We start from the raw sequence: 18,592 nt of genomic DNA on the forward strand, positions 1-18,592 counted from the left end.
TCACTTGGAGCAAGAGGACTTCCCCTCATTTCACGGCGCAGTTCTCGCTCTGGGTGCGCGGAGCGGCTGAGCCCAGGTGCATTTTCTGTGGTGCTCCTCCTGTCAGGACGGTGATTTCACGGCTCACCACCCGCCTGTGCGCACAACACAGACGGTAACTCCGCAGGAAGCCCTTCTTCCGGCTGCTCCGCACTCAGCCGCTCCGCGGGGCGGCTGCGATCAGAACACAGCGCTGTGCTGCGCTGCCCCACGTCCCTCCCCGCGGCTCCGCAGTTGGCTGCGTGCTCCCCGCGGCCCCGACGTGCCCTCCTTGCGGCCCCAGGGCCACTCTGCGAACGCTGGCTGAACAGGCTGGCCTCGCGTTCGTGCTGACACGTTTGAAGAACGATTTGGATTCTCCCAGTATACTGTTTCAGTCATTCACTCCTTATGTGGACGTGAGTGGGCGAGTAGGATTGAGGCTAAATTTATATGTTAATTTTAATACTGAAGCCATCCTGTATTTGAAGAAGAAGATTAATTCTTCAATTTCATTTCTTACTTGATATTGCATATTGCCATTACTGGGAAATAAAATTATTTCTGAATGCGCACTTTCCAAACTTCAATTCTAGTGGGCATATAACCCTCAAGCATCATTCTTCTCCCTTCCCTATAACCAACTAACTTAATGCAGAATCTTAATGTTCCTGCACTCGTCTGGAACACACACTGGCAGATAACAAGCCTTCTTCCCCAAGCACATTTTGATAACGCAGTGTCTCAGCAGCTTTCTGCATGACTCAGCAGCTCCTGGTAGGATGCTGTGTGTACACTGGAAATCTCAGCTGAGATTTCCCTTAGAGAGACTAATTACATTGATCTCCACAGTAACACAGTACCAGAGGGCCGTAACCACAGCTGTGTGACAAACACGTGGACACACAGTGTGAGTCCTGACATCACATGGAAGGTCAAACTTTTGCTGCAGGTACTGGGCAGTAGACCTTGTAGATGGTAAGTTTAGAGCATCGTATGTGTTGAAAGATTGGGAATGCAGAGGGAGACATACTTCTAGGAGAACTGCCATTGGAGACCAGGCTTCGTTAGAGTCTCAGCAGAACAGAAACATGTACAGAACCTTTGGGAATGCGGCTTGTTATTTCTGTATTCACTCTATGGAAAATGAAGATGAGACACGGGCAACTCTCACAAGGGTACATCCCTGCTCTGCCCACTGATCTGAGGGAGATCTCGTAGCTCAGTTTGAGCGTCAGATGTCTCTTTCTCCATCTCCATGAGGTAAAAAAAGCTGCTACAAGGAGTACATGGCTATTACCTGTAAATTCTCCAGTGCTCTGTAAGAACTGGACACCAATGCTGGGGCTGATTACCTTTAATATGTTCATTAATGATACTGACAGTGGGGTTGAGTGCACCCTTAGCAAGCTTGTGGATGGCACCAAGCTGTGGGGTGCAGTTGACACTCCAGAGGGACAGGATGCCATCCTGAGGGACCTAAACAGTGCTGAGCAATGGGCACAAGTAACATTATGAGATTCTATAAATCCAAGTACAAGATGTTGCACCTGAGCAGAGGCAAACCCAATACCAATACCACCTGTGGGATGAAAGGATTCAGTGCAGCCCTGTTGGAAGTAACCGCGGGAGACAAGTCTCATGCTATCATGGTCAACAAGCCTCGTTTATTAGGTGTTACAGCATCTCATTTATACAATCAGTAATAAGTTCATGCATATTGCAAAAGTAAAGCTCAGGATTGGTGGGTTACACATTACTTCATCTGACCTTTGTGGTTAGTCTTGTGGATACTTTTTCTTTACAGCTATGTCTTCACCTTGCTACACATCTTGTTTTTCCCTCAGGCCGTCCTTGCCTCTAGCTACATATCCTGTCTTTAGCTACATACCCTGTCTTTTCACATCCTGATTTCTTCTCAGCTGCCTAGCCCGTGATCGGCCCTAGGATAGACCGTCTTTGTCTTCAGTCACGTTCATTCTTTTACAATTTCACTAATGGAATCTCTTCATGTCCTTTCTCACAAAGCCATTCTGCATAAACACTCTCCACACTTACCCCGTTTTCTTTTAAACTGAAAAGGGGTTTGATTTACTGACCGATTAATCATATTTAACAATCAGTTCAGTTCATTTGTTCAATCAGTTCTCATGTAGTTTTATCCTGCTCCATAGCTGCTGCTCTGTGAACTTCTCCTCTCGATCCATGGCTGCTGCTCCGTAGAATTCTTCTTGTATTACAACAATTTCAAGATACTGCCTATAGAGTAACAACACTACTTAAATTAATAACATAACTATTATAACTCAATCAAGACCTCGATTAACAATACTCTAAAAGTGAAAAGAGAGACAAGTCAAATACAACTTAACAACATTACTGTTAAACCTGCTGTAAAGGACAAATGTGTTTGCTCTGCAACCTAAGTTTCTGCAACCTGAAAATACATCTGTGAGGGTCCCATTGTGTTAATCTGTAACTGATCAGGAAAAGTCTTCAATTTTCATATACTCTGATATATTGATTTTAATGACCACTAAAATTTGTGCAATAAATGCTTTTAAGATGCTCATAACCATGCTCTACCGACTGAGTTATCCGGGCTAATAATTGATGAATGATCGTGCAATGTTATGAAGTAGCATGTCAAATAGAACCAATTTTGGAGGACAAATGTACTAGAGTATCAGTAGGGGCATTAATACTTATTGACCCTTGAGAAACAGCAAGCTGTGTTGGTGGTGGATGAGACAGATAGTGCCAGCAGGGCGTCCCCTGCTTCAAGGTGCACCTTTCCTCTCTCACCCATCACAGATTCTCTCCTGCATTCAGGGTCTGAAGGATTTCTTCCAGTTGTACACCACAGCCGCATGGCCAGTGCGTGATATAGAGCCCAAGTGGAACACCTGCTTGGAAAACAAAATAAACTATCAAATTTAGTTCTATTAGCGTGCACTTTTGTCTAAAATGATGCATGGTTATATTTTCAGATCCCAATTAATTGGATGTAAAAGAGGTATCTGTTCTATGATACAGGGTCATCTCTTTGTCTGGGATTCCTTTCCAGGTTTTGTCTTTGCAAATTAAGAAAAGCTAATTAATAGGCTAATAATATCATAAGCAAACAGTACTAAAACATTAAAAGAGCTATTCCTGTAGATTCTAGCATTGATTAGATCAAATCCTGTTTAATACACATCTGATCTATTACTAAAATAGAAGAAGCACACAACATCCTAGCTAATGCCTTCAACTCTAAATCTTGAGACTGCATTGGTAAAACAGAAAATCACACACTATGTCAAACTATTAGTAATATTATCTATAACACAGCAAGTTACAAAGCAATACCACTAAGTAAGAAACACACAATTACAATTACTATAAAGACTGGATGCTATTTTCTGCCTTCAGATGAGACCAAACGTATCATGCTGGAACACACGTAGGGCCAGTCCCTGTGGAAATAAGCGCATATTCACAACCCCAAGTTGTCAATGGTAGGGGACAGTCCCAAAGTCCTGTGGCCATATTCCAAACATTAACCATAGGCTGTTCCTTTAGCACTGGGGAAGCCTCAAAATGACGATCCACATAAGCTGTATCTCTATGAACACGATTCAAAAAATTCAGCACAAACAAAACAAGCAAAACCTTGCATAATATTTCTTGTCGTGTGTCTCCCATATTCCCCCTTTTTGTTTAATAATAAGAATGGATTTCAATGTTTGATAAATGTGATCAGTGATAGCTTGTTCAGTGGGAGAATGAGCAATGGCTGTAGTATGTCTAAAACACCCTTTTTGGAGGAAAGTTTGAGTGGCCTTAGAGGTATACGCAGGCCTATTATCTGTTTTTGTAGTATGTGGGATTCCCATAGCAGTATAAGCAGATAACCAGTGTTTACGGGTGTCATGACTGTGTTCACCTGTATGTGCTGTGGCAAATACGTAAGAAGAATGAATATCTATTGTTACATGTGCATATTTTAGACGGCCAAATTCAGGAATGTGAGTGACATTTGTCTGACACAGTTGAAGAGGTGCTGTGTCACAGGGATTTGTCCGAGTCTGAGGCAAAGAGCTATCAGTCAAATTATGTAGCTGATATTCAGTCATCAACACGGTGTATTGCATAGGAGAGAGGATCATTCTTAACACAGTTTTCCAATCGTGAGGGGTCATAGCGTAACTGTCACTGTTTGTAACCAAAAGATTGTATGGAAAGGCTGACTGAACTCCGAATGTTCTCACTGACTCCCTTAGCTCCTTCACTGCCTCGTAAGGCAGGGATTCCCAACGGGGGACCTGATTAGGAAAGGTTTGCAACGTGTCAGCATCACCCCTTAATATTGTTTCTTTTCTGCACGGCTCTAAGACATCACAGGATGCTGTAGGGAAATTTGTCATTCCTGCTTCCTTCCAAGCATCATCAGGAGGAAATGCATCCGATTCGCTTTCTGGATCTTCTGGACCTGGGTCACAACGATCCCCTGGTTTCAGTCCATCCGTGTCTTTAACCACGTTACACGCGGGCTGCACAGACGCAGCCGCGCACGACGAGGCGGGGGGGGGGGCGGCAGGCAGCCGCTGGCTGGGAACGGCTGCTTGTGTCGGAGCGCGGCCGCTGTTCTTTCTCGCGCTGCTTCTCACGTTTCCCGACTCCCTCTAGCATACAGCAGCGTTGTGGGTGTTGGATTGACACTTGCTGCACCAAATCCCAGTGGCTTGGCACTCGTGACGGATGTGGCCAGTTTTTTCACAACGGAAACATTTCATGCGGGAGCTGTTCTGCGAGCGTGGGCTTGTAGCGACTGCAGCTTGGAGGGGTGCAAGGGCTGCTAAAACCTGAGTATGCGAGGATCTAGATTGCTCCTGAAATGCCTTTGCCTGCTCTTGCAACCCGTCACTAATTTTCTGTAAAGCACTCCTAAGAATGCCTGGGTTCCAGTTGGAACCGAAGCAGCCTTTTCTAGCAACTCGGGGATTGACCAATCTCCGGGCAATGTATTAACCAGAGATCGGGTTGAGGAATTGCCATTTTGGAGCACACGTTGTTTAATCAATGCCCCTTGCATATATTCTGGAACACTAGCCTTCTTGATGGCATCCACAACCTTATCTATGAAATTACCTAGCGGCTCCTCACGCCCCTGTCTTATTCCCATGTAAATGGGCGTTCCCCCCGCAGCTTTTCTACTATCCATAGCTTTCCTGGCTAGATTCCTAGTTTCTCGCAAAACTTCAGGATCAGAAATCGCCTGAGCCTCTATTCGAGTCCATGCCCCGAGACCCAACAATTGTTCCATTGTTACACCTGCTAAGGGGTCTCCTGGTCCTCTCTGTACTGCTGCGGACGCCACAGCCTGCTGATGCCAATGAGCATTAAACAATATTAACTGATGAGGGGTAGAGATCAATTTCGTTATGCTTCTAATATCTGCTGGGAGAAGGATATGCGCACTAAAAAGATCATCTATCATTTGCCTGGCCGGTTCCCTAGTCACCCCATATGTCCCTACTGTAGCCCGCAACTGTGATAACATCTTCCAGTCCAGAGATTGAATCTCAGCCTGGACTCCTCCCTGCGGCAAGGGAGTGTAAACAACAGGGAATGCAAGATTCTCAGTTGCTGTCTGTACTAACTCATTATCGCCATCCTCCATCCCGTGCCTTGCCAGCATAGACCACAACTCGCGTCTTTCCCTTGCGACAGTCCCCGCAAGATCAGACCCAGCCCCAGAGATCGGACCCGACCCGCGCAGAATTGACGGCTCCGGAGCCACCGGGAGCTCAGAGCAGCCGGACGGCTGCGGCTGCGGCACAGGCGGTGCCGAGACATGGAGCGGCGCCGAGGCAGCTCCGGGCGGCGGAGCTCCGGACGGCGGAGGGGGAGGGCTAGAGGAGACCTCCGTGGGCTCCGTTCCTAGGTCAGCCTGCATTTCGCGAGGGGGTGCAGAGGGCGCTGAGGCTGCAGCCGGCAAGGTAACGGAGGAAAAAACAGGGGGGTTCGGGACACTAGTGCCCCATGGCAGCCCATCATCTTGATTCTGTTTTTGCGCAGCTTGAGCTTCCCGAGCTGCCCTTTTTTCCGCCTGACTCATCAACAACTCGTTATGCACTGCTTTCCACAACTTACTTCTCTTTTTTGCTGGCTTATCATCGTCTAAAACTAACTCCCACAGTTTATCCCCATACCGCCGCCACTCCTCTAAGGTGTGCACTGAGTGGGGATTTGCAAAAAAGCCATATGAGACCGCGCGGCTCAATAAAGCAGGGAGATCCTTTACTAAGTCTATACCTTTAAACTGTCTCCGCCTAAGAAAAGCGGAAAATAAATCATATGCTGCTTGCCTGTCCATATTTACTCACGTCGGTTCCGTTGCAGCCCTCCAGGCTTCGGCAGCACGTATCTGCATAAACACTCTCCACACAGCCCTGCCAAAAAACACCTGGCAATGCGCCCCTTGTGTCATGGTTTTGTAATGCCGCTATCAATATTCCACATCATAACATCATGTGCAGTATGGATCACTGAAAGGTTCATACTCCAGTTCCATGGAATAAGCCCTGATTTTTCCTGTTCGTTGTGGGAGAGTCAGACCAGATGGCCATCAGAGGTCCCTTCCAACTCTGAGGTTTCTGTGATTCTATAATTCTGTGAAAGCTTAGCACCTTAGAAGACAAACATTCAAACTATTAGACAAGCCAGGTACTTGACCAGGAAATTAGAATTTGGAGCCTACTAAGTGAATTCTCCTCAATGAGAAATTCTGTTATTGTCTCCAGAGAGAACAGAGTTTTATTCCAGTCAGGCAGTTATCCCACTTGTTCCCTTCTCACAGGATTTCACTGTTTGGTTTTGTTTGTTTGTTTGTTTTTTAACGGTCAAATATTCTGTTATCAGAATACAATAAATTAGTATTTGCTACCGTCTAGTGGTAGCATTTATTTTATTGCCTCTACATGCTTTGTTCTGCAATAACGTTCTTTTCTCCTCAGAAATTCCTAAGCTGATCTTGACTTTATGCTTCTTCGCAGTAGTAAAGGCAAGGAAGGAAAAGCCTGCGTACTTTCAGTGATGGAACTTTTTACATTCATGGTGATATTTTTCTCTTCCTTTCCAAATGTTTTTTTCTTTAAGAGAATTTTGTCTTCAGCTTTTTGTTGAAGGATTTTACTGACACCACTGCGACACTGGATGACGACATCCAAGGTACATTAGGAGCTAAACTTGTGCTTTCTGCCCCCACCATCAGTGAAGGAAGGGTGAATTTAATTAGCTAAGTGAAAAGAACACTTCAGTATTTGAAGAACGTGAAAGCAGCATTTTCTCAGTACAGCTGGACACATTTCCAAGACAAGAAAAATAAATAAATAAAGAGCTTCAACAAAAATAAAGAGCTTCAACAAACGAATAAATAAACAGTCCCATTTAAATCCAAGAAATTGCATGGATTTTATGTTGGGGTACTAAGTTGTTGTTGTAAGGATTTATGAGTGCATACAATTGTTCTGAGTAGATGGAGTGTTCTAGAATAGCTGAGTTGGGCCTGTAGGTTAAGAGTTAGTGGGCGGGGGGTTTAGGTAGGTGTGTGTATAGGTTCTTTTGCATGCATCGGGTTTTGCCTAGTGGGTGTACGCGTCTGCGTGGGATTTAGGATGGTATATAAGGAGTGTGATGCAACAATAAATTGAGAGAAGACATCATGGCGTCCATGTTTGTATCTCTCCCCCAGACAGTTGAGGTCCTGGGACAAGTCAGGTTAGTTGGCGGATACGTCAATTTTACTTATACAACAAAAATGAAACTATTCAAAAATATGATTCCCAGGGATGCTGCAGATGGATGCTGGTGTATGAAATCCTCACTTCTGTTATAGACCACGCGTGCTGTGCTGCTCCTCTGTTTAGCTCTGTAGGTACCGGGAGCAATTTATGTGTTTTGAAGAACTGTCCAACCTGATAACTCATCTTTGCCACATTAAAAGATAGTTTTGTTGATGGCTGTTGGAGTACACAAGCTCTGATAAGACAGTGCAATAAGGCAGCAGAAAAAAAAAAAAAAAGAAAAAAAAAAAGAAAAAAAAAAAAAGGAAAGCTATGAATGTTAAACGTGGAAGGCTGCATTGTGCCCAAGTACCAGTGTGCAGGAAACATGGCCTGCAGCACTCCTGGGAAAGGGTGATGGAAGATAAAGAAGGCTGTGTCATAACATACCTTTGATGAAGAGAAACCACTGGGAAAAACAGATGTGGCATCCCTGAAGTCATCACTCTTAAGCTTGTCTGAACCTTTTTTTCCTGCCCCTGCGTTGAGCACAGATACATGTTGGGCAGAGAAATGGCTTGAGAGCAGCCCTGAGGAGAGGGCTGTGGGGCTGTGGGTTGAGGTAAGATTGAATATGAGCTGGCAATGCGTGCTTGCAGCCCAGAAGGCCACCAGTAGCCTAGACTGCATGAAAAGAAGCGTGAGCAGGCTTTGAGCAAGCTGGTCTAGAGGGAGGTGTCCCCTCCAGCAGGAGGGCTCCCTGGGATCAGCCTTGGGAGCAGTGGGCATCCTGCAGACGGCACGGCTCTGGGAAGTCCCGCGCGTCCCTGCGCGCAGCGCGGCGCCGGCGGGGCTCCGCCGAACGGGGAAGGGGCGGCGCGACCCCGCGCCCTCCCAGGCACCCCCGCTGCGCCGCTCTCCCACCGCCCCCCGGGCCTCCGAGGGGCGAGCCGACCCGCCTCCGTCCCGCGGGGGCCGGCCGTCAGGGAGCCCGAGCCCGCGCCGCTGAGGCGGACGGAACCGCCTCTCTTCGCCCCGCCGTTGGCTCCGACCGGGAGCCTGTGTGAGGCCGCCGCTCCGCAGTGGAGCCGCGGCCGGGCGGGCGGCACCGGGCATCGCTATGGAGAGGAACCCCATCCCGGTGCTGACGGTGCAGACGACGCCCTACGAGGACCAGCGGCCGACGGGCGGCGGGGGGCTGCGGCGCCCCACGGGGCTCTTGGAGAGCCAGCGCAACTACCTGCCCAACTTCGTGCAGAGCCTGCTCTCCTCCGTCGATCTCCGCGACCGCCAGGGCTGCACCATGGTGGTGGGCAGCGACGGCCGCTACTTGAGCAAGACGGCCATCGAGATCGTCGTCCAGATGGCCGCGGCCAACGGGGTAAGCTCTCCATGCACATGGCCAGAAAATGCCTGGAGATAAAGCAGCTGAGCCCTGTTCATGGTTCACATATATCAGCACCAATGTTCCTTTTAACCTTTAAGAGTTTTATTTAGAAAGGAGGTGCCTGTCTCAGAGTCGTATGTGACTTGACATGTGATTCATGGAATCTCAGAACTGTGGGGGTTGGAATGGACAACTGGGGATCATCAAGTCCAATCCTGCTAAAGCAGGTTCACGACAATAGTTTTGTTCTAGGTTCTATCATTTCACTCAAGAATCTTGGTTGTATTTCAAATAAATTTTTGCATTGCTATGGAATTTGTGGGAGAACTTTGTCTTAGAGACTGTCATTGATCCGTATTACTAGCAGCAGGAGGAGTAAGAACATATCTCTGACACCTGTGTGGTAACAAGTGACTTAAGGTTGTAAGTCAGGTAATTGAATGACTGTAATGGCAGCTACGGGGAGGAGAGGTCAGAGGGTTGGACTACTACATACTGTATCGGATTAACAGATGATTTAGTTGCCTGGAAGTAGAATAAAATGTCAGGTAACAGAGGCATCTAAGTAAAGTGTACTGAAAGAACAGACCTACAGAACAGTGAGGATTGGTAAGTGCAGAAATAGTTTTTCATTTCTAGCTTTTTCATTGATAGTTGGCCATAAAATCAGTTCCTTACAATGTAGTCACTTAAGCAGTATGAATGAAAATCATACATTGTGTAAAATGATTTTGGCATAGTTTAAATGCAAATTAATTTGAGCGTTTTTTAAACATGCTTAATCCAGTTGTTTTAATTATTGTCTAGCACTTGACAGAGGAGAAGCCAGAAGGCCTTGTCAACGAAGCATCTCGGTATGGATATCAAAACCACTTTTTTAATCATAGTCAGTGACTGCACTGTGCGGAAGATCATTCAAAATTGATTCTTTTTCTTTTCTAAGGTTTTCCCCTCCCTTGCTTTTAAACAAAGGTAGAAAACAAAACTTACTCTGTACTTCATTTGATCATTCTGCTTAGATAGGAATTTTCTAATAAGTAGGTTGATCTGAAAATAATGCCTCCTCTTTTTTTCCATGGAAGCTACAACAGATAGAGTACAAATATCAGTTTTCAGTATAGTCTCCTCACCATTAGCTATACATTTTTGCTAGCAGTGAAAAAGCCTCAGCATGCTGTGCTTGTAAACATTTCAGTGGCCATGGCTTGTCTTTCATGTCACTGGCTGCTGCTACTTTTGTCTACTGAAATGCACAAGCCACAAGTCACCTCAAGAAGCTAATACTGTAGTCATTCCATGATGTTTTAGTTGGCTGATGGTTTGGTTAATGTTTGCCTTCCTGTACTAACAATCTAGTAATTTTACAGTGCTATGAGAGACATACTGCTTCTGCCTTACAAAAAACTGCTTGTTCAAGGTGTTCCTTTTTTCTTTTTCCAAATGCACAGGCAGGTTGCATTAGCTGATCTTGTAATCGTCAGTAAAACGGATTTGGTTTCAAGGGAAGAATTGAATAAAGTCAGAACAACTGTCAGGTATGAAATTTCTGGTATAACCGTGACATTGTACATGCTCAAATGTTATTAGAAATTAGATCTCATGATTGTTCCAACAGATCATGTAGTGAAAAAGAGCAGTGAGAAAGCAGTGAAAAAGAGTCTGCCCCTTTCTGGAGATGTTTCCAGTGCATTTCTGTGCTTCCACAGTCTTATCAGCTTGCCTAAGTAAGATTTGATGTTACCTGCTCAGAAGTGTAGAATTATAGAATAGAATCCAAGAATGCTCTTAAGTTGGAAGGAACCTTCAAGGACCATTGACTCCAACCTCTGGCTCTACTCAGGACCACCCAAAATTCCAATTCTATGTCTGAGAGCTTTCTCCAAATGTTCCTTGAACTCTGGCTGCTTGGGGCTGTTCCATGTCTACCGCCCTCTGGTGAAGAACCTTTTCCTAATACCCAACCTGACCCTCTTCTGGTGCAACTCCACACCGTTTCCTTGGCTAAATTAGGCCTAACAAATGCCTTATAATAGACCTTTGTCTTAAGTGCTCACATTCTTATACTATTGGGCAGCTGTTGCCATTTGTCTGAGTTAACTACGGGGGGCAATGTCTGCTAGTCCATACATGTTTATTAGCAAATATAAAGGGGTATGGAAGATATCTGAATAATTGTCATGGATGTAAAAGAACAAATGGGCTGAATCAAAGCAGTGTTCAAAAGTGTGTTCCATCTTTCTCAGTACCCTGACAGACAAAATGGAATATTGAGAAATACTTTGCAACGTTATCTGTGGTTCAGACTCTTGAGAATTCTTAACCTTGCAGTTTGTACTGGGAGAAGAAAAATGCTATGTTCAGTAGTAGTATTTTATTGTTAGAAGTTGTGAATTTTGACCTTGGTTCGTCTATAAAATGTCACAAAAGCAAACTTTTTCTTGATGCCTCTTGGACTGTAAAACATTGAGTAACAGTGTGAGAGATGTCGTTATGTTTCTTGTATTGCTCTACATTGCTCAATTGTTCAATCGATATATTACAGTTGCGTTTGCACCTCATTTTGCTTTTTTCTATTTGTTTTAGGTCAATAAATGGACTTGTTGAAATTTTGGAGACACAAAGGTCGAGGTATTAGATTAACCTGTATTCCAACAAGTACCAAATCCTGTCCCACTGACATTATTTTTACAAAGCTTTCATTATGATCTGTTGGCTGTGCACATGCATACCTACCTGTACTGTGTTTTAATGTGTGCTTGTGTTCAAAGAGGTACAGAACGATTGTTCCCATCAGAGAATTAGATAACACTTAGGCATCCAATACAAATCACATCTTTCAGAAAACAGATTCTTGTGTGGTTTTTTTTGTTTGTTTGTTTGTTTGTTTTTAGTATTAATTTGTTTTTTAACTGTATTCACTAAAATTCTCTTTTTATGCTCCCATATTACTGTACAGCTGAAAGCTGCTTTACTCCATGGTAGATAGCACTGACTGCTGACATGTGAAAATAGGGCTAGCTTCTGGTGCTTTGCATTGGAATAAGAGATCAGGGAAAAAAAAAACAACAGACATGAACAATTATTTATATGTTTAAAAATGAGTAATCAAAGCTTCAGTACACATAATTCTTACATGCAGTGAAAATACAAAGCTTTCATTCTCTCCCTATCTGTGCAGAGTTGATCTTTCCAATGTGCTGGACCTGCATGCTTTTGACAGTCTATCTGGAATCAGGTATGGCAGTAATTTCACTTTTATTAAAAGTAATGCTCATTGCATAGATAGACGCATGAAGTAGGTACATTTACATTTAGGCAGAGTCTGCATCTGAATTTCTGTTCCATGTTCTAGTTCAGACACTTGTTTACAATTCTCAGTAAGAGTAAGAAGTAATAGAAAGAGGATGTTTTTCCGCTTGAGATACATGCAGCAAAAGATTGTAGGGTTTGTAAAATGTAATGAGAGCCAAAGCACCCACGATTGTTTGGCGTTTTCCCCCCGTTTCCCTTGTTGAGGCTTTAAGTTGTCCATTAGTACTACTACTACTAAATAAGATCTCAGTGCTTTTTTCTGGTTCTCTTAAAACTCAGAGGATTTAATTTTTTTCTTGCTTTACATTGTGATGAACTGGAGACCTTAGTTTTCACAGGAAACTCTGAGTTCCACAACAACCTAAGCCTTGGAAATGTTGTTCAGCGTGTTCCTGGATCCGTTATGTCCTCTGGTTCTTTTATGACTAAGAGGCTGAGCTTTAAATTAGCAAACACTGCACAGTGTGCAGTGGGAATTAGCTTTGGGAATGAGTTAAGTAGAAAGCGTTGTATAGTATTTCACTTCATTTTATACTGCACATTTTACTCTTAGAAGCAATGGCTTTGTTCATTTTTTACTTCCTAACATAGTTTCAAAAAGTGATGCCCAACAAATCATCCCACAGATGTCAGAAGTTGCTTTTTTGTTTTATAAAGATGTAAGAGTGTAAAATGTAGATAGAAGTCCATGGCGACTTACTCTATGATGGTTAAAAGTTAGTAGGTCGTACTACTAGCCTTGTTGTGAAAATGGGTCTCCTAAGTCTTTCTTGTAAGACACTGACAGCTGAGTTAGAACAAAGCGTTTCTAACCATAACAGACTCTCTTGGCCCAAGGACAGCTTTAATCCAACCAGAAATGACCATCCAATAGGTCACTCCTTGCTTTATCACTCATACGTCAGAATTTTTTTCCTAATCTAGAAAGGAAATCCATAATGGTTCTGTACATTACTATAGTCAAATTAGATAATTGACAGTGGAATTCCAGCAGTCAAGCTATGGCAGACTTCCTATCACAGATCATTTGAAAGATCAAACCAACATAATTAAACATAACTATTCTGAGATTAAAGCTGAATTAACAGTTGAAAATTACTTTGATAACAGCACTTTAGTTTTGGTCTGCAGTACTGAAGAGTTTGTGTAGATCTTGTTTGAGATAATGACACTGCATCCATCCAGTGCAAATGCAACATCTGCTTGTTTACAGCTTGCAGAAAAAATTCGAGAGTATGAAGACAACAGATGCACATCTCGACAAGGTAATTACAACAAGCACTGCTTCAGTCTCGCTGTTAGAAGATAGTTCAGGATAACTGCAACCATGGCATACTAATCATCTTATTTTTTCAGAAGGTTTCAGGTAGAGAATAGTATGTTTGAGATCTCTGGAATATTACACTGAATGCCATGTACTTTGATACAGATAGATAGTAAATGTATATACTGAGTTCTGCTTTCAAATATGGCTTAAGAGTTCTGTTGTTGGAAACAGTGTTCTTGTACATGGAGAGCATTACTACAACAGACAAGTAATACTATTCTTTTCAATATTTGCCTTTATTGAGCAATTGAGATTTGAGAATTGAGCCGTATACTTACACCTGGTATTTATCCCGTAGGTCGAAATGATGTCAGTGTTTGTAGATACTGGGGAGTTGCTGTTCACAACTTTGCATTAATTAAGGCGTTAGAGAGACACATTCTGTGAGTGCTTCCCTTTGTTTTTACACAGAAAATCAACAGATCAACCTGTAACAGTGAATTAGGTTTTCCTATAAATTTGATATAAATCCTATAACCGCATGTGTGCTAGAAGGTTAGGAATGTGAAATGCTTTGCTTTTCCAGATATGTAACCCAGCTTTCATTGATGTCAGGGTAGAATCTTCTCTCTTGCTCTGTACAATAAAACAATCCTTGCATATTACAGTTTAAATTGCATTTTTATCTTGGTGATTGTGTTTTATTTAGAGAGAAAATACAGTATTTTGTCTGTTTTGTGGTTTTGATTTTTAATAAATAATTGAAGGGGAAAGGGTCTGGCCTGTCACTCCTTTAGAGTATAAGCAGTTGTGTGCTAAATGCTGCTTTTAAGCATCTATCTTGTCTGTCTTGTGTGTCTTTCCATTTACAGGACATAGTGACAGTAACACTTGAAGTCCTAGGAAATATTAAGGAAGAAAACCTTAATCTCTTTATACAGGTAAATATTAATACATCGCAGTCAAGTGCGAAATCATTGTGTCCTTTTGTAGAAAATCATCTTACGCTGTTCTGTTTGTGAAAACATTTTTCCTCTTTGTAGAATCTTCTGTGGGAAAAGAATGTGAAAGATAGGACTGGATGTACCATGGATGTCATAAGACTGAAGGTTTGCCTGAAACTTCCAACCTCTTTGTTTTGTGCTTTCCCTCTTTTTAAATGGAAAGAAACTGCAGTGTATTGTCAGCCACATACAGGTCAAAGAGCAGACAAAAGAGAGAACATCAGTTTGTCATTGATCCATGTAGAGACACTTAAATACCTGCTGGCCAATGAGACCACTCAAGGTAGCTGACAGAGAAGCAAACCACAGTACTACTAGCTGTGTAGTGAAAGGGGAGACTTGCAGTCCCAAACATGTGTGGGACAGGATTAATGATCAGGACATAAGTGAAAGGAGGTGATGTTGTTTTCCCCTCCTTTGCTCTGAAAGGTCTCATCCATTTCACCTAGATGGCTCCTTAGTTAGGGATGTAGTTACAGGTTTCTGTCCATGATTACAGTTATTGGCATAATAAACAGAAGCTTAATTGAGTGTAACAATGCAGCACAATGCTAGTTATGGTCCACCTAAAATTTTTTGATTACATCAGACTGCAGTTTTAAAGATGTGATTTACACATAAGTGTATTCATCCCCCTGTACAATTCATTGCATAGTTCTGAGGTGAACGTTGGTGATGCTTGAGGATATACTTTCATTTTCCTTAAACCACAAAGCTAAGTAAATGATAAAAAAGTCGATTGTATGATTAGACAAGGTCTAAGGAAAACAATCAAATGTGCTGTGATTTGTTTCCTGAGAACATATGTGTGTCACAGGCAGCAAGGTAATTATTTCTACTTCACTGGAAGAAAGGTTTATTTCTTGACAAGTAGAACAACAGCAGCATAAAGCCGGCAGTGCTGATGCACTTCAAGCTGTCTGTTGTACTCATTAGCTGTACTGCTGATTAGAAGTATGCTTCTGTTGTACTGAGCTTTGGGATCCGAGTAATATTTACATTCTATTTTTGACAGTTTTCAAGTGATGAAAACTCTTTTAGTGCAACGTTTGGCATGTGAGTTAATGGACTTAGTTTTGAAAGTATTCCATTGTTAATTCCATTGCTAGTCATTTCACCACACAGATATTTGTTCTTTCTCTGCTATTCAGAGATTCTGTTTCAAGACAGTGTAAGTGTTAAGCATGAGAATTCAGTGGGAACAGACTCAGCATTTTTGCCTATTTTACATCACCTTGGACAGGTGATGAGGCTTTAATAGAGACATATATCATGCATACAATCAAAGTGGCATGGTAGGAGATGACATTTAAATTTGCACAAATATTCCAGGTAACCGTCCAAATGAGAAGCTGAAGGCAGAGTATAGCAAAGTATAATTGAGAAGCTGAAGGCAGAGTATAGCAAAGTATAATTCTTAATTGTAAGAATGGTTGTTACAAGAGATGACTCTGTTGCATTGTTATTTTGATCAACCTCTGCATAGTTGTCAGAGGTTTTTCCCTGCTCTGTGTACTTGTAAAGTTGTGGGGTTTTTTTTTTCTCCATAAGTATTTTGTTTTTAAAGGTTTGTTTATATACTCTAACAGTTATTTTTCTGGTAAGGGACTCGTATCTATTCAAGGCAAATCTCATCAAGTGATAGTCCAAGGTGTCCATGAGCTGTATGATCTGGAAGAGACTGCAGTAGAATGGAAAGAAGATGAAAAAAGAACCAATAGACTCGTTTTAATTGGTATGAGTAACTTTGTGCCTTTTTCTGTAACTTTAAGGAGCTTTTTCTTTCAGCAGCAGTCAAGTTTACCTGTCCAGTGAGAAGCAGCCACCCCGTACTAGTCAGAGTAACTGCAGTTATGATGTTCTGAGTAACCTCCAGTCCATGCTCTGTCCATGAAAACCCCCTGCACTTTCTTTAAGCAGCTGAGAGCAGCTGTGCTGTCCTTTGTAGTTGAATAAAGTAAAATACCAGGTATTCAGAAATTATGTAAGCATACTGGGGATTATTTTAAAAACAAATAATTGCTAATACGTTCGTGGGAATGCTTTGAGTATTTGATCACATAATCAATAACTGTGAAGATGATGATGTCATTAAAGCATACAAAGTCAGGTTCGTTTCTGAAAATCTTATAATGCTGAGTTGCGTATTTCTTGAAATCTGTTTTTGTAAATAAAATTAGTGTGGTTTCCTGCAGCTTAGTTTTGATAAAGTACTATTTTAACTCATTGGTAGAGTAAGTATCTTCTCTGGTGAGAAACCTTACAGGATTCTGCTTGCAGGAATGGATTTTTGTAATACGCTCTACAATACAGTTAGCTAATCTTTTTTCTCTTTGCAGGTAGGAACCTGAATAAAGAGATCATCAAAGAAGTATTCATAGGAACTGTGACAGAGAAGCATGAAAACAGTTGACACTGGACTATAAACAGGATGAAGTCTTGTGCTTAAATCTGCAAGTATTTATGATAAGAAGGACTGAATGACACACCATGTTGTAGTAGTTCCTTTTTCTGCTTCCAGTCTACTGGACAGTTAAACTCCTGAGTGAATTCATTTGGCTTTGCAGAAGTACCAATAGGCAGAAACTTGTTTCTTTTGTATGGGAAAAGAGGCCATAAATTACAGTATGTGAGTGTCATGGTTTAATAATTTTGTAATTTTGCTATCGGTATTCCACATCATAACATCATATAAAGCACAAATAATTTTACTGAATATACAACTTACAGAAGAAGACTACATCTCCCAGAGAACATCACGGTCAGAGATAAGTCACGGGACCTGGACACTGTATTATCTGACTCCCAGGCTGGACTGACGTTTTTTGAGTTCTGTCGTTCAGGGGAGTTTGTGGGAGCCTTCAGCCGTTTTGCCTAGAGTTTTACAGTAGGCCTCTCGGTTTTGGGACTCATTCTCTCTCCTATTTTGCTTGATTCGTTAGCTTAATTTCAATTATATTATATTGTGTCTCTTGAACACTGCCAGAGGTTGGTTTATGCCAGTCATGTAATCACAATAAAAAGTATTTAGTATTGGCTATTAAACTTCCTTGCATAGCTTTACGCTTGTTCTTTGATTTTTAAATGCATGCAACCATCCCCGGTAACAAATCTGTTTTATAAATGAAAGCAAGATGTGCAGCCAGTCCCCACACAGCAGCTGTCCCCCCAGGCCTCTCTTCTCAGTTCTGCTGTTTGGTTTTTTTCCACATGATTTCATATGTTATGGAATGTCGCTCTGGCCATTTTAGGTCAGTGGTTCTGGTTCTGTCCCATTCTAGCTCTTTGTGTCAGCAGCAGCCCCTTGCTGGCAGGACAGTCCGAGGTGCTGCTCAGCAACAAGTGACATACTGCTGTGCTACCAACATTGTTTTTCTCCTTAAGCCAAAACAGCATCGTACCAGACACTGGGAAGAAAATCAGCTCTGTCCAGCTGAAACCAGGACACCAGCAGAGGCGAACTGATTCATCGTGTCATAAGTATTAGGTAGCTTGAAGAAGCTTCCACAAACCAGGAACTAATGCAAGGTGAAAAGAACGACTTCATGATAGTGTTACTGTTAAGAATCAAAGAATCACAGAATATCCTGCACAGGAAGGGACTGACACCCTGCTTTACACACGAGCACCCCAGAATGGAAACCCTGGGGCTGAGAGCATAGTCCAGATCCCCTACCCTCCCCTCTTTGCTTTTCTTTTCGGTACATTAAATGGGCATGGGGGGAGGGGACAGCACCGGAGGGGAGGTACCTTCCACCCTACCACAGCCCACCGATGAGATTGGGACTTAATTTTTTTCTCCTTGTTGAAACTCTCTCATCATTGTTTAGTGTCA

The 18,592-nt window shown here is 42.6% G+C and overlaps 1 protein-coding gene and 1 long non-coding RNA gene across 7 annotated transcripts in view; one reads left to right on the plus strand and one right to left on the minus strand.

The window, feature by feature from the left end:
- Window positions 1–1,660: 1,660 nt before the first annotated feature.
- LOC146751614 (uncharacterized) lies at window positions 1,661–8,641 on the minus strand. Of its 2 annotated transcripts, none has more exons than XR_014941296.1 (2): window positions 8,238–8,641; window positions 1,661–2,924 (listed from the first exon to the last, which is right to left on the minus strand). It is a non-coding gene; the product is annotated as an uncharacterized LOC146751614 (long non-coding RNA). The 2 variants fall into 2 exon arrangements; XR_014941295.1 differs by lacking the exon at window positions 8,238–8,641 and adding an exon at window positions 6,390–6,535.
- A 130-nt stretch (window positions 8,642–8,771) lies between these two features.
- Window positions 8,772–18,592, plus strand: part of LOC146751615 (phosphoglucomutase-like protein 5) — a 63,498-nt gene continuing 53,677 nt past the window's right edge. The window contains exons 1-6 of one of the 5 annotated variants that reach the window (XM_085533901.1): window positions 8,772–9,168; window positions 9,982–10,028; window positions 10,623–10,709; window positions 11,758–12,409; window positions 13,700–13,751; window positions 17,097–17,297. In XM_085533901.1, the coding sequence (XP_085390027.1) occupies window positions 8,908–9,168; window positions 9,982–10,028; window positions 10,623–10,709; window positions 11,758–11,809 (447 nt within the window). In that variant the 5' untranslated portion in view covers window positions 8,772–8,907 and the 3' untranslated portion in view covers window positions 11,810–12,409; window positions 13,700–13,751; window positions 17,097–17,297. The other 4 variants (XM_085533900.1, XR_014941290.1, XR_014941289.1 and 1 more) reach the window with 4 other exon arrangements.

Source organism: Coturnix japonica, unplaced genomic scaffold (assembly GCF_054131305.1).
Source record: "Coturnix japonica strain WE unplaced genomic scaffold, WE-NBRP24 Scf070, whole genome shotgun sequence".
Classification (NCBI taxonomy): Eukaryota; Metazoa; Chordata; class Aves; order Galliformes; family Phasianidae; genus Coturnix; species Coturnix japonica.